The following is a 15,956-nucleotide window of genomic DNA, read 5'->3' on the forward strand; positions in this document are numbered from 1 at the left end:
TAATGTACGGGGGTGTGGGGGTGCAGGGGGGCTTGCCCCCCTGCATAAACATAGTAAAACCTCTGTGGGATGTTATTTCTAGTTGCTTTGTAGTTTTCAATGATTTGAGATTCGATGTTATGAGTTTTCGATGATTTGAGTTTTTGACGATTTGGTCTCGCTGTTTTGAAATTCGATGAAATGAGCTTTCGATGATATGAAGTGAAACTATATATATATATATATATATATATATATATGGGTCCCCTATGAAATCCCGAACTCACAACGCACAGAATTGAAAAACCTTAAACCCCACATTACCAAAACGTTGAAAGCGCGAAATTCAAAATCGCGAAACTAATACATACAGCACACCCTCCCCCATAACCAAACAAACCACCCTACACCCCCACACCCCCCTACTTTATTATTCTAAATCCAAGATCGCACAAACATATACATAAGGCAAACTCACATCCACACATTACATTCACACACACACACACACACACACACACACACACACACACACACACACACACACACACACACACACACTAAAGCCCCTCACAAACACACTTACACACACATACTTACCTGAACCACAACACCAGAAGCGCTAACTCAAAATCCCTTAACATCGGGATTTTTAATTTCACGCTTTCAATGTTTCGGTAATGTGGGGTTTTGGGCTTTTCATCTTGGTATTTTGGGCATCGGGATTCTGTGCGTTCGGGATTTCGTAGGGGACCCATATATATATATATATATATATATATATATATATATATATATATATATATACACACACACACACACACACACACACACACACACACACACACACACACACACACAAGGATAATTCTTACACTGCATGTGAATTCATCTATCTACAACCCTTTTTTTTACATTTTTTACATATAGGTTTGGGGTGTCACATCAACAGTGCTAATCATCAAGAGCCAGTGTTGGTGGCTATCCCTCCAGTAAGTTGTTCTTCCATACCCCACACATATGCATGCTCACACTTTTAGCCAATTTTGAATGTCCAGTCTAACTACAGCATGTCTTTGAAATGTGGTAGGAAATTGGAGTACCCGGAGAAAACCCACATGAACACTTGTAGGACTATGGTGAATCTGCAAAGAAGGCACCCCAGACATGAACTGAACTTGAATGCAAACAGGAAATCCATGTGAAACACTAAGCATTTTAAGAAATGTACTTCAGAAATCTATTGGCTCTTGGAATGATTCAAAATACCTTTCCTGTATTCACCATAACTAGATTTGCTGACAGAGACCCCAATTTCCAGATTTCCTGACAGAGACCCTGATTTCCTGACTGTCAGGAAAATTTCCTGACACTTGGCAATCCTACACGGACATTTGAGAAGTCTGGATACTTTTCATGTACTAGCTCATATATAAGTTGCATAGTCTTGATTCGATATAATATATGCTGTCTTTAACAGATCTGACTTTATGCAAAGCAGTAGCATACCTCTCAACCCCTTAGCGCAAGAAATCTGAACAAAGCCTAACCTAATGGGGGGACAAAGGCACCACTATAGGGACACATTTGAAATAGTACTGTTATAAACTTAGAAAGTTGCTAGAATAACAGGATTTGTGTTAGCATGCATTTTCTGAGTCATTATTTAGTGACTTCAATCCTTAGATCATCCCAGTGATTTGTAAAAAACACAATTTTTATGAGGAGCAGACCAAAAATATGAGGCCAAAATCTGGACATTCTGCGAAAATCTGTACAGCTGGGAGGTATGAGCAATAGTAAATCTTGGAGGATCAAACCTAAATCTGGGAGGAAAATCATAGCGGTGTGCATAAAGCACATTGGATTTCTAGTGCATAAATTATAATAGACGAAAAAATGCATGTTAACACAATTCCTGTACTTCTAACCACTTTCTAAGTTTATAAGAGCAATATTTAAAATATGTCCTTATTTTAGGACATATTTTTTGTTTCCCCATTATTTCTTTCTTTAACAGGTTGAGAAGAATGGTTAATATGTATTACTCTACTAACGATTCAGAACATACCTGTCAGCTGTCCAGACTTTTGCAGAATGTTCACATTTTCCCTTATATTTTTGATCTGTTCCTCTTAAAATGTGTGATTTTCTTGCAAATCACTGGGATGATCTGAGGATTGAAGTCACTATATAATAGCATATGTTTGAGTTTCAGACTTTAAATCTTTCAGAAAATGTAAGTTAAAGCAAACCCTGTTACTGCAGTAACTTTCTAAGTTTATGAGCAATATTTAAAATATGTCCCTATTTTGGGACTTCTTTTTGTTTCTCATTACTTCTTTCTTTGTCCAGATTTCTTGTGCTAATAGGTCGAGAAGAATGGTTAATATGTATTACTCTGCTAACTGTTCAGAACATACTTGTCAACTCTCCACTTTTTCACAGAATGTTAAGATTTTCCCTTATATTTTTGATCTGTTCCTCTTAAAATTTGTGGTTTTCTTGCAAATCACTGGGATGATCTGAGGATTGAAGTTACTATATAATGGGATATGTCCATAGGTTGGTACGAGGCTATCGACCCTAGGGACTATACAAGCCTAGCCATAACAATGCCCTGGATATTTCTTCCCATAATATTTACTTCCCTGGACCCCTGTCTAGCAGGGTGACTGACATGATCCATGAGGTGAATTTCCTATCACCCATCCAATCATCAAGGTTCCTTTTAAAGAGGGCCAAGGAGGCGCTCTGCTTGAAATGTATGGGCAGTGTATTCCAGAGTATGGGAGTCTCTGGGTCAGGAACCTATCACTCCAGCATGTTTTGTTCATTGTGATGACAAGGTTTAGATCCCTGGAGCGTGTGGCTCTGAGGGATTGGGATTGCTTTAAGTGGAGCATGTCCAACAGCTCAGGGTTTGACATGGCCTTGTATGTTAAGCAGAGATTGCCTCTGAGTAGACGATATGCCACAGGGTATAGCTGGAGTTTTTTTAGACTGTCAGCATAGGGCATCTGCTTTAGGCCTGTGATTCTTTTAGTGAGGTATTTCTGCAGCCTTTACAGCTGTTGCAGATGTATTGTGAGGTACATACCAAATGGGGCGTTGTACTCTATAATGGGTCTAATGAGGGATGAGAACAGTGGGACATTGACCTCCTTTTTTCAGGATGAAAAGCCCTTAGTGATTTGGTGTGCCATATAGAAGGATTTCCTGACTGTTGAGGTGATGTGGTTATCAAAGGTGAGACCACTGTCCACCTGTGTCCCTACGTCTCTCATCACATTTTCAGTGTTTAGTGTACTGCCACCTATGTGGTAGTTCATGGATACATGGTTTTTCCCAAAGGGGATAACTGTACATTTCTTGACATTAAGCTTGAGCCCATGGCTCTGGCATCAAGCATCTGTTTCTGTAAGGCCCTTTTGTAGAATATCCACATCATTTGGGGATTCAGTAATGGCTCCCAGTTTGCAGTCATCTGCGAACTTTGTTAGCCAGAGTCCCTTAGTGTTGGCCTGTACTTCAGAGAAGTAGATGCCAAACAAGAGTGGTCCCAGGACTGAACTCTGAGGTATTCCTCTTGTCACTTGTCTGGAGCTGGATTTGGAGTCGGCTACGTTTATAATCAGGGTTCTGTTATTAAGCCAGTTGGCAACCCATCGAGTGACGTAGAGATTTATGCCCAGCTTAGTAAGTTTATCTATGATTCTAGAGTGGAGGATGGTGTCAAAGGCTTTGTCGAGGTCCAGATAGGCTGTGTGGACTGCCTTACCCTCATACACAGCTCTGGAGACTGATTCGAAGATTTCAATCCGGTTCAGGAGACAAGATCGGCCCTTCACAAACCCAAACTGGGTGGCATCCAGTGTTTGAAGGTTGCCAATGTCTTTGTTTATAAGTTCCATAATAATGCATTCTATGCCCTTGCAGATCAGGCTCGTCAGACTGATGGGACGGTAGATCCCGGGATCCAAGGTGGATCCCCCCTTGTGAAGTGGGATAACTATAGCTGTGCACCACTCAGTGGGCACGAAGCCTGCGGAGAGGCTATGATTAAACATGACACTTAGGTGAGGTGCCAGTTCATTTTGTAGTTCATGTAGTACACAGCCGGGATGCCATATGGTCCCATGCATGCTGTATTCTTAGCTTTGGAGAGTACGGTTTCTACCTGTGTGGCTGTGTTTACTGGAATTTGGCAATCTTTTGGTATTGAGATGGGACCTTTAGGGGGTGATGGGGGGGGGTGAAGTTGGCACTAAATCAATCTGCCAGGATATTAGCAATATCCTTGGGATCAGTATATTTAATGCCATTCTGTTGCAGCTCAGAGCAGATCTGAGCATTGCCATTTAGCTTCTTGGCATAACTGTAGAATGCCTTGTGGTTGTCTTTGGAAATTTTATTTTCGTGATTAGCTTTGGAGTATTTTATGAGTTTCAGACTTTAAATCTTTCAGAAAATATAAGTTAAAACAAATCCACTTACCCCGGCAACCTTCTAAGTTTATAAGAGCAATATTTAAAATATGTCCCTATCCCCCCTTCCCCATTTTGTCGGGCTTTGTCCAGATTGCATTAAATGACTAACAGTTTGAGAGGTATGGTTCTGAAATATTACTTTAGCCTTTCGTAGAAAAGAAATGAATAAACAAATAAATACATAAACATCATCGCACTACCCATTACTTCCTTCACTGCAATGCACACCTCCTTCTTAGTGCCTGGTGACCATGACTCACTACGGGCCAATAAGAGGTATCACAACACGTCCGCGTCCAGTATCCTAGTATAAGATCTTTGTCTATAATGGGTTGCCGTATTTAACGAAAGGCGTGGCTGAAAGCTTAGGGACTCTTCCAAGTTTTTATTGAGCGCTCTATCGCGTACGATTACCTTTACATATATTTAATTAGTTTATTTAAATCAGATGGATTTCAGCGAAGATATCTTGAGAAGACGCCTAGTTAAGGTTTGTCTTTAGATTCATGTGGTAAAGTAGTTTGGATTTCGCATTGAATCCCTATTTGTAAAGTTGTTTCTACTATGAACTTCTTAAAGTTTATGCTGTTTTGTTTAACTTGTGCCGATTTTTGAAACGACTCCCGTTAGCAGCTTACTTATGCTGCCAGTTTATTCTCTGAAATCACAGAGGAAAGAGTTGGGACAGTAGATGCCACCCAAATGGGGTTAGTAGTAGGGTTACCACCTGTCCCACTTTGCGAGGGACAGTCCCTCTTTGGGCAGTTGTGTCCTGACAAAAAAAAAAAAAAAAAAAAAAATGTCTGTTGATTGTAGGACAAAAATTATTATTATATTTTATATAATAGATAGTTGCAAAAAGTTTATTCTGTATCTAAATAAAAAAAATGTTATAGAAACAGAAAAGAAAAACTAAAAAAAAACAAGAAAATAGCTTTTTAGGCAAAAAAAAAAAGTTCTTTTTTTTTTTGTACTGATGGGTATGTGTGTGGGAAACTGTAATGATGTTTGTTAAAAAAATCCCACACTTTGCATTTTGAAAAAGGTGGCAACCCTAGTTAGTAGAGATGAAGACGAACTGTCAAAACACCGTTGTAATCCTCGTTTCTGTTGACAGTGCCTGTTGTTTCCTGTTGTAATGCAACTTGGTGGTATAAGCTGCGCTGTTATGAGACTGCATGCAGATTTGCCGGTCTGTGTTCTGGCTTCATGGTTGACTTTATCGAGTTTCAATTTTTTTTCTTTAGTCCATATGGTTGCATCAATATCTGATCTGTTTCTGAGTTTGAATATTATTTTATCTGATACGTTGTTAGAAATACGAAAAAAAACGAACAATGTAATCTGTTACATGTAGCGATTTCATAATTTTGCAGACAATTTTTTTACTACACATCATGGTATCCTGCCAGCTTTCCAAAATGCACAGTATGTATTAAAAAAAACTGTCCCTAATTTTGGGTCTTTGTTTCTAATTATTTTAATTTTTTTGAGTTAAAAATAGTATGATTTATTTAGCAAGCTATTAAAGTCATACGACAACATAGTCATTAAGATGCAGTTTATTGATAGGCAAGGACAAGTTCACCCACCCAGTCTGTGCTTGTAAGTATTTATTCAATTTTTCCTGCATTTGCTGGATTTGATAAAGAGCAAATTTAATTATTTAGTCGTGTTTCTTCTTTCCCTGGCTTCTGAGTAACTTCTGCAGTCTTATGTTTCACTTAGTTTGAACTTACAACATCCTTCTCAAGAACTGTGTTCCATGTTTCCACGACCTTCTTCTGTGTGAAAAATGTTGCCATGTATTGCTACTGTGGCTTCAAGCCTCTGTTTTGAAATCCAGATTTATTGTTCCTGAGCTTACTATTTTCTAAAAATAAAGGTTCCACCAGTATTCTATTTTCTCTGTGGTATTTTGTGATGTTGTCTGTCTTTTTGTCCTCATATGTTCCTCTATTTCTGTTTTGTGATGCAACTTTTTTAGTTGACATTTCTGAGCAATGTTTTGAACTTTAATGAGTCCAAGTGTCTAGAAACTGCATTTGTGTAAGTTTCTAAGCATAATCATTGATACTTGAATGGTAAGAGCCTGCTCCCAGGTGGCATCTGTAATGTTACTTAAAATTCATCTGTCTGCTGTCATTTTAGATAACTGTTCCTCTGACATGTGATGTCAGTCAACAGTCAGTACTGTTGTTTGATTGTATTAGTTTTTAAGATCGCTTAAGCTTTTTCATTTCTTTTAATATTTGTTAGCATTAAAGGTATGTAACTGCAAGGCATGTAAATTGCAGAGATGGAGCCATTGCAGATATCCTGAGGAAAAAATAGTTAAAAAAATTAATATAGTAAGTTAACAGACAGTCATGACTATTAAGAAAACAATTGCAAGATATTCAGATTCTAAAATATATTGCTGTAAAGCAAGTATGCTTGTTGGCATAAGAGATGGAGTATATGAGGCTGCTCAGAGACTTTCCATTGTGGTGTGTGTAATGTTTTTAACAATTTCTGACATATGAAGTCTGACAGCAGTTAGCAACTTGTGGACATAGAGGGACTCATTAATATGAAAACATTGACATGTTCAACCTGAGTCTGTTATTGGAGGAGTGCCTCATGCTCTTGCTGCTACTTAGTCCTTTGTCATCATGACATATTGTAGCATAAGCTTGAAATTAGAATGTTGTTGTGAGTTTTGAGCGGAAACAGTGTTTTGTTGAAGTGGGAGCATTAAAGCAAAACATTTACTGGAACTAGTATATTTCATTCAGACTGAATATGGAGGGTATTTATTTAGCTTGTTAAAATTGCCAACATTTTTAAGTGTAAAGCTAGCTGTTTTCATTTGAATTTTCTTTTCTTTTGGTGCTTCTCCCTTGGCAGTTTGGCCATAACTTTGTCTGCAACCTAGCAGAGAAAAGACAAATGTCCTAGTGAGTAACTAACACAACTTTACAGTGATTAAAAGGATGTATCCTATGGTGTGCTAACCACTCGTGACTATTAGCTAGAATACAAAATTGTGCACTTTAGTGTCTCCAAGGAAAGGGAGAATGTAACTAAAACGAGCCTTGCAGAACAGAGGAGGCAACACGTGTCTTGTTTCTAGACTAACAGTCTAGCTTGTAACGACTATCAGAGGGTGAACGGAGAGTAACACTGCATGTTCATAGATACAATGAGGAGAAACATTTCTAAAGAAGGTTACTTTGATAGCTTCTACTCTGGTAGAGGTATAAACACTTTTTCCTAGATGTTATTATATTTATCATAGGACAAGACAATATAGTTGCTTTGTCATTTGCAAATTGCCCTTTTTGTGCCTAGCTTGCATTGCTAGCCTTTTACAAAGGAAGCAAAATGTCTACCAGTTTGATTTCTGTAGTCATTTGGGTGTAATATCTGAGTTACCTTTAAACACTTTTATGTTTTGCCTAACAATGCAAAAAATATTATAAGGTGTCAAGTAGCCTGGTTAGTAAAAACTGCAGTGGCCATTTTAGACATGAAAAAAACATGAAATAAGGATGATTTCTCAAGAATGACATATGAAGTGCTGTGTAAGGATATATTAGACAGAGTATCTTTTTTATGGTTTGTCATTTTAAATGAATTGAACATTATGCCTTCCCTCCATCCCTGTCTTTCTCTATTCCTGTGCCATCCTGAAAACTTCTGTGGCTTTGCTGTCCACTGCCCATTTAGTGGTCCATTCATTATGTCCACAACCCTCTCTTTGAAGTAGTATCTGTACAGATCCATGGAGTAGTTTGTTCCTACTTTCTGCTGTCTGTGTCACCATTCCTCCTGATATGGTTGACCCATTTGTATACCTTTGTTTTGATATTGTGCACTCATTTTCCCCATTCTGTTTCTAGTTTGTGGTGAAAAGAACAGCTTTGTCTGTGAACTCCTGTCCCACTCTTCACTCCATCCCATACATCTTTCTTTTGACTTCCTTCCTTCTTTGGCCTCCAGAACTACATGCTTTCTGAAGCTTTTAACTGAGATGAAGGTGTCAGAAGTAGCATTTTTTTGACAAAAAATGTAAGAATAGTGGAAGAAGCAGATTTGAAAGGGAGTACAGGCAACGCTTCAGACTTAAAAGTTTGAATTATAAGCAGAGAAAATATTTTGCATAAGTAGCCTGAAATGTTTTAAAATGCCTTTGCTTAGTTGTACTGTGATGCAATAGGCTGATACACTGACTTAAAATGACAAAGTGCATTTTAAAGGCTATGTAAGTCTCATTTTTCATTTCACTAAGTATCTATAAAAAGGTTCTGTTTGGTAAGAGTTTGCAATAATGGGTCGGAATTAATTGCAAATCTTCTAGATTGTAAGCTTGAAGGATTTGGGCCTGTGTTGCAGAACTGCATCTTGGTGCTGAGTGAGTAAGTTTAGAGTTGTAGAAGAAGTTGTGCTTGGATGTGAACCATAGATACATATACATTTGGTCAATGTCGATGTCTAATCTGTTAAAGACTGTTTTGTTGAGTTTGATATGCTATGCTTTTACTAAAAAAGGAATTGATAGGGAGAACTTCCAAGATGGCTGCACATTTGAATAACAGCTTAATTCTGGCTCTCAGTCTGAAAACAGAAACTTACCAGAGAAAGCTAGTGGACCTAGATTTCTGGGTAAATTTCAGTAACTGACTAATAAGTGCATTACATGGATGCTTGGAAAAAAGAGGTATGAAGGACCTGGAGGTAAATTGGCTGCAAAAGGTGAGGGAGAAAACAGACTGGGAGAAATATTGCAGTTCAGTAAGAAGCAGTTCATGTTCCAGACTCGACTTCTAGCAACCTAGAGGTAAGTATAAAGCAGCTGCACACAGACATGGTTAAAATAAATGAAACCCTGATAAACACAAACAATAAAAAGCCAGAAAAAAAATGGAAGAAGCTTTTAATAGATATTCAGATAAGGTGACAGAACTGCAAAACATAGAGGTTGAAATGAAAAGGCTGGCTGAATATGTGATTGCACAAGAATAGATGGTTCGAAAATAATAGAATTAGGAGACACAGCACACAGGGAAAACCTGAGATTTTCTACCTTACCAGAAAAGCTGCAAGGAACATACTGTATTAATTTTCTGAAAGCACAAATAAGCAACTGGACTGGTATTCCACAACAGGAATTCTTAATTGAAAGGGAACATGATGTGTATGCTCTAAATCTGGTTACTAGAAAACAACCTAGACCTTTAATAGTAAAGATGCAGTCTTATTGATTCTGACAAAACTGTGGCAGAAGGATAAACGGCTAAACTTAGGAGACAGCTGTGTGTTTGTGGAAACTGACTACTCATTGTACACCAGGCAGAAGAGGAGTAAATATATTCCATTATTTAGGGAATGTAGAGAAGAGGTTTAAACTGTACCCAGCCAGCTTCAAAATATTTTCCCTGGAGGGACAAAAATCACTTTTTGATGAATTACATGTTAAGGAGGAAATACAAAAGTTTGTTCAGCAAAGGGGAGCTGTGAAACAGAAGGATGTTCTGCTTCTTGTCCTTCGGTGGTAAGGACTACAGAGAGACTGAACTTGTAAAATCTGTTCCACTGTTTAAATGGCAAATGCCTGAGAGAAGGAAGAAAGCATAAGAGTTGACTAGAAGAATCGAGAATATGTTGGAAATTAAACAGATACAGGATTTGGGAGATGATGAACAGGAATAAAGCTAGTAAGTTGGAAATTGGCAAATGTAGGATGATAAAGCAATAATTATATTTGTGAAACATGACAACAAGAAAATCTGAAAATATTGGACTTTCTTGGACTTTGTTAAACTTGGAAGGGACTTTAAAGCATATGCCCTGCTGCTTGTTATTAATGTTTGGAGAGTAAAAGCAGTAACTTGGAAAATGGCAAATGTGGGATTACAAAACAATAATTGTACTTGTGAAACATGGCAGAACAAGGATTTGGAAATACTGGATTTTCGAGGACTTTGTTAAACTTGTAGGGAACTCTAAAGCATATGCAATACTTCATGTCATTAATCTACGGAAAAATATTTGGGAGAGGGGAAGAGAAGGGAGAAAGTTAACAAAGTAAAAACATTTTTTCTTAATGATACTACTACTACAAAGAAATTTTCCTCAGGTGGGCAATAGATATTGGTGGGATGGGGAAGAAAGAGGTAACTGAGAACATATTTTTTGGGAGTGTAATGATTTGTCCGATTTTAAAGATTCCCTACTGACTGCTCTGTCGGAGATGCTGGGTTAGCAAATTGGAATAACTAGGGTAATGATATTTTTGAGCTATGATACAGACTCTTAATTCCCTAGACATAGTAAGGCCTTACTGAGTCTAATTATGATGGCTTCCAAAAAAGCAATTACTAAAAAAAATGGAAATTTAAAGTCTAAACCAATTTTACTAGAAGTAGCGAAGATAGTAACAGAGATAAAACAACTGGAACTGAGAACTTTAGAAAAGGGTAGGAGCAAACTACATAGGAAAAATTTGAGAAATGTGGTATCGATACATACAGAGGACTAGGTTTAAAAAAGGCAGGATTTGTATGAGCTATGTAATGGTTGACAGTGATTGGATATATTAAAAATGATGTATAGTGTTTGCAGCTACAGTTGTATTGGCACAGTTTGTAATCTATAATGTTACAGTTGTTTTGGCACGGTTTGTAATGTATAATGTTTGCAACTGAGACTGTGTCACAATAGTTTATTTTCATTTGTATAAATGTAAGTTTGCCTATCATATGTGATGTTTCTTGTTAAAAAAAAAAAAGAATTGATAGCTTACTCCTAAGATTTGATTACCTCCGCGAGGGGATGCAGAGAGTACATTTCTTTCTTGAGGTGAAGCAGTTTGATGCACCATCTAAAATAAATTTGTAAGAAGCCATTTTATTAAGTTCACCTTGATTGAATGGATTTTGAGTCATCTTTGGTTAGACATACAATACCTGAACCATATGGTATATATAAAATCATAGCTGTTTTGGTCAGAATGGAGTTATTAGAATGAAATCGGTTTTATTTTTTATTTATTTATTTATTTATTTTTTTACAAAATGTTCTGGGTAACAGGAATTGAAACAAACTCATAAAAGTTAAATATTGATTTTAAGTTTGTAGTAAAGGTGTCCCTAGATATTGCTTTGGGATCTAGAGGCATGGTACATAATTCTTTTTAACTGGTGATTGAGCTGTGATGCACAAAGCTGTTTGTTTAATTGAGCTTGCATTTGAGGGATCTGTGAAAACGCTGAACTGCCTTTTTCTCCGCTGATGAGACATCATGATCTCACTTCTGAGAGAATCTGTTAGGATGTTTGTGAGAAAAATGTATGTCGCTTGTAATGTGATCTTTTGGATAGCACTTTGTTCCTACATCATCTTGTGTAAGTACTACATCACTCTAGTATTTTCTGTGGCGACTTTGAAATTGAAGAGATAGTAGTGCTAAACAAATAGCTGTCATTTCCTTTATGTTCATATGTATTCTCATTTGAGACAGAGACCGAGTGAGAGTGCAAGTGTGTGTGAGAGTGAAAGAGACCGAGAGCAAGAGTGAACAAAAAACACTAGAATGGCAAATATATAAACTCGAGCCCGGGGGACCATTCTTGCTGACCTGAAAAGGCTGAAAGACTGTCTATTGGACAAACTTTAATACAATCCAGTCTTTCATGAGGGGGAATGCTTTCTGTAAAGTATAATTTAGAGTGATAGTTGCAGCTATGACTTTCTGGTAAGCAGTTGAACAGTTACAAGGTAAAACTAGCTTCTTAACTAGTATTCATAATGGAACAGTTATAAGGTAAAACTAGCTTCTTAACTAGTATTCATAATGGAGGAAGGAAGAAAAGTTTCACTAAAAGTACTGGGATGTATCTCAACTTATTTGCTTAAGAAATCTTGATGAAGACAAAGTAATGGGGGACAAAGACCTTAAAATGAGGGACAATTTTTTATATATTTAAATCATTTAAATGTTAATAGAACAACAGGTTTTGCAACAGCATGAACTTTTTGAGAGTAAAAATGTGGAACTAATGATTAGCTTTATTGACTGACTATAGCCCTCAATGATTTACCAAAAAATAAAAAAAATGTTTGAGGTACAGGGCAAAAGTAAGAGGCAAAATTAGGGGTGTTATGTGAAATCAGTGCAGTTGACAAGCATGCTGGTATAGCATTTACCTTGTAAGGTAAGTTGTGTTTTATTTTCTCCTCCTGAATTATAAAAGAAAAGTACTGATGTTCTTCATCTCACATTGCTGCAGTCCTTACACTTGGGTAGTCCGCTGTCCTCGGTCGGCCCGAATATCAAAGTATTAGGCTGACATCGGTCAAGGCGCTTAAGACTGACATCAGGACGTCAGGGTACAAATGCGCATGACCGACGTCATATCCTCAGTCTTTTTTGCCGCATGGTCCGATGCAGAAGCAGCGTTGCAAGTGCCGTTCCGCAGCTAAACCCAGGCAAGAAGAGTCGTCCGTACCGGACGCCGGTTCTTTAGAGGCGTCAGTGGAACCGGTGGTTCCGCCGGAGGCTTCTCTGGAGTCCCAGGGGGAGACTTTGATATTGCAGGATGTGGCCTCTCAGGAGGCAGGTCAGGCTGAAGGGGCTTCTCAGGTTACTGTACTCCCCTCCCTTCCTAGGGTGGTTAGGCCCTCTCCTTCTGTTTCCAAGGCTTCTCCCAGAGGCAGGCCAGGTTTAGCTTCTGTTGGTGTCACTCCTAGTTCTTCAGGATCTGTGCCCAAGAAGCACATGCTTAAAATGGCGGAAGATTTAATTACCTTGATTAGAGGTTCTTTGCCCCCTCCTGATAAGAGGCCTAGGGTGGAACCAGAGTTGCGGAGTTTTGAGCAGGCTTCGGATGTGTCAGAGTCTTCGGCTGAAGACTTGCAGGAGTATTCTCCTTATTCTGATTCTGATGTGGATGATTCTACTCCTACTGCTTCTCCTCCAGAGGATTTTTCTTTTTCAGAGACTCTTCATTCCATGAGGGAGCATTTTAAGTAGGAAGGTCAAGACTTCTCTGATTCCAGGAAAAGGCTTAGGGAATTTTTGCTTTTACCCCAGCATAGGCCTTTGGCTATACCACCTGTTCTGGATGTTGTGGAAGATGTGTTTGCAGAGGCTTCACTTAATCCTGATTCTTTGCCTCCTGCTCCTGTTAAACCGGACAGGTATTACAGGGTGCCTGAGGCTCACAAATATCTTTATAAGAGTCCTAGGGCGGACCCAGAAACTGTTAGTCAGGGACCTAAGGGTGTCAAGGCCTCTGTGGTAAAAAATCCGGTTCCTCCAGATAAAGAGGCCAGAGTTTTGGATAGATGGGGAAAGAAAGTCTATACTTCTTCCACCTTAGCTATGAGGGCTTTGAATTGCCAGTTTCACATGTTGAAATATCAAAACTATCTTCTTTCTCAATTGAAGTCTAAGGTAGATGCTCTGGCGGAAGGCATTGAGTGTAAAGAATTACAAGATTTGGTACATGTCTCTGAACAGGTGGGTAAGCATTCTTTACAATGTGGTTTTGATGCTGTACAGGCCTCGTCTAGGGTGGCTGCCACTGGGTCAGTTCTTCGCAGGCACGCCTGGCTGAGGGATCAGAATTTATCTGACCATGTTAAGACAAGGATTTTGGATGCTCCTTTACAGTCTGATGTGTTGTTTGGTTCACCTGTGGAGTCAGTCTTGAAGAAAATGGAAGACAAGGCTAAGTCTATGCAGGCTGTTAAAGATTTTTTGCAAGTTCAGCCTCTGAAGTTTAGTAGGAATTGGCCTGCTAAGGGGTGGACGTACCCTTCTTATGATTCACAGTCTAGGGGTAGATCTAGACGTGGTAGGGGCAGAGCTCAGAGCTCCTTCAGACCTAGAACAGGGAGTTCACCTGCACAATCTTCGGGTGAGGGCAGGGGCCAGTCCTTTCGTAAACAGGCCCAATGACCTACCTTTTCAGCTGCCAGATCCTTCTTGCCTGGCAGCACCTTTGGGAGGAAGGTTGGCACTCTTCAAGGAAAGTTGGAGTCTGGTTACCCAAGACAGATGGGTATTGGATATCATACACCAAGGTTACAGGTTTTATTTCCATACCTTGCCTCCTTTCAAAGGCATGCCGGACGTTCCTCCTCAGCAAAGACTAGAGGCTCACAAACAAATTTCTCTGCTGCTTCAAATAGGGGCCATACAACCGGTCCCTCTGCCAGAAGTGGGCCTAGGATTTTATTCTCGCCTGTTCCTAGTACCAAAGAAGGGGAACACGTGGAGACCAATTTTGGATTTATCTATCCTCAACACTTATCTGGACATTCCCAAGTTCAAAATGTTGACATTACAACAGCTTTTACCTCTGCTGGGCAAAGATCACTGGATGGTGACTCTGGATCTCAAGGAGGCTTACCTTCATGTTCCTATCAGGCCAAGTTGCAGGAAGTATCTGCGTTTTCGGGCTGGGACTTCTCATTATCAGTTCTCTGCATTGCCCTTTGGCTTATCTACTGCCCAGAGTGTTCACGAAGGTTCTGGCTCCAGTGATAGCTTTCTTCAGGCTAAGAGGAATACAGATCTATCCTTATTTGGACGATTGCCTGATTCTGGCCCAAGGAAGGGACGAACTTCTTCATCATTTACAATATGTGATAGCAGTGCTAAGATGCCTGGGGTATTCTGTGAGCGAAATAAAGTCCAGTCTAGTACCCTCTCAGGACATGTGCTTTCTGGGTGTGAGACTGAATACAGCATCCCAGATGGCCTTTTGACCCCGGACAAACAAAAGAATCTTTCTCTTTACTTCCATCAATTGTCTCATCAGTCCAGGCTGACTGCAAGGACAGTCCTTCAAGCCTTGGGGTTCATGGCATCTTGTATTCTGGTGCTTCCCAATGCCAAACTGCATATGAGGAAGCTACAATGGTATCTCAAAAATGTATGGACACAGCACTGCCAAGATATGGACACTGTCATTCAGATAATACCTTGCATTCAAAAGGAATTTTGTGGTGGGCTCAGGAATGTCACCTAAACAAGGGACTCTCTGTGACCCGGCCAGAGGCGTGTCAGATTCTTCGACAGATGCCTCAGACAAAGCTTGGGAGCTCATCTAAATGGAAAGTGGATACAAGACACGTGGCCTGCCAGACTTCAACATCTACATATCAACTTGAAGGAGATGTTAGCAGTCCAATTTGCATTAATAGCTTTCAAGGATTTACTTCTTCCAGGGCAGGTGTTGGTTCTAACAGACAACACAACTGTCATGTGGTACATCAACAAGCAAGGGGGAACACATTCTTATCCTCTATGCAGACAAGCAATGATTTTGTGGGAGACTGCTCTCAGTTTACAGCTGAATCTTCAGGCAAGGTTTCTGCCGGAGCACAGAACTCCTTAGCAGATGTGTTGAGCAGGCAATTATGGATCCCCACGAGTGGAAATTGGATCCTCATGTATTTCAGAAATTGACAGTGTTATGGGGAACTCCAGACATA

General features: G+C 39.3%; 1 protein-coding gene across 1 annotated transcript in view; it reads left to right on the forward strand.

Annotated features, from left to right (window-relative positions):
• Positions 1 to 4,803: 4,803 nt before the first annotated feature.
• Positions 4,804 to 15,956, forward strand: part of LOC122810514 (ubiquitin-conjugating enzyme E2 variant 3-like) — a 623,912-nt gene continuing 612,759 nt past the window's right edge. Inside the window, exon 1 of the mRNA XM_044082095.1 lies at positions 4,804 to 4,959. Coding sequence (XP_043938030.1) covers positions 4,918 to 4,959 — 42 coding nt within the window. The 5' untranslated portion in view covers positions 4,804 to 4,917. The remainder of the gene's footprint in view (positions 4,960 to 15,956) is intronic.

The sequence above is a fragment of the Protopterus annectens genome, chromosome 9.part0, assembly GCF_019279795.1.
Source record: "Protopterus annectens isolate FY-2018-M chromosome 9.part0, PAN1.0, whole genome shotgun sequence".
Lineage (NCBI taxonomy): Eukaryota > Metazoa > Chordata > Ceratodontiformes > Protopteridae > Protopterus > Protopterus annectens.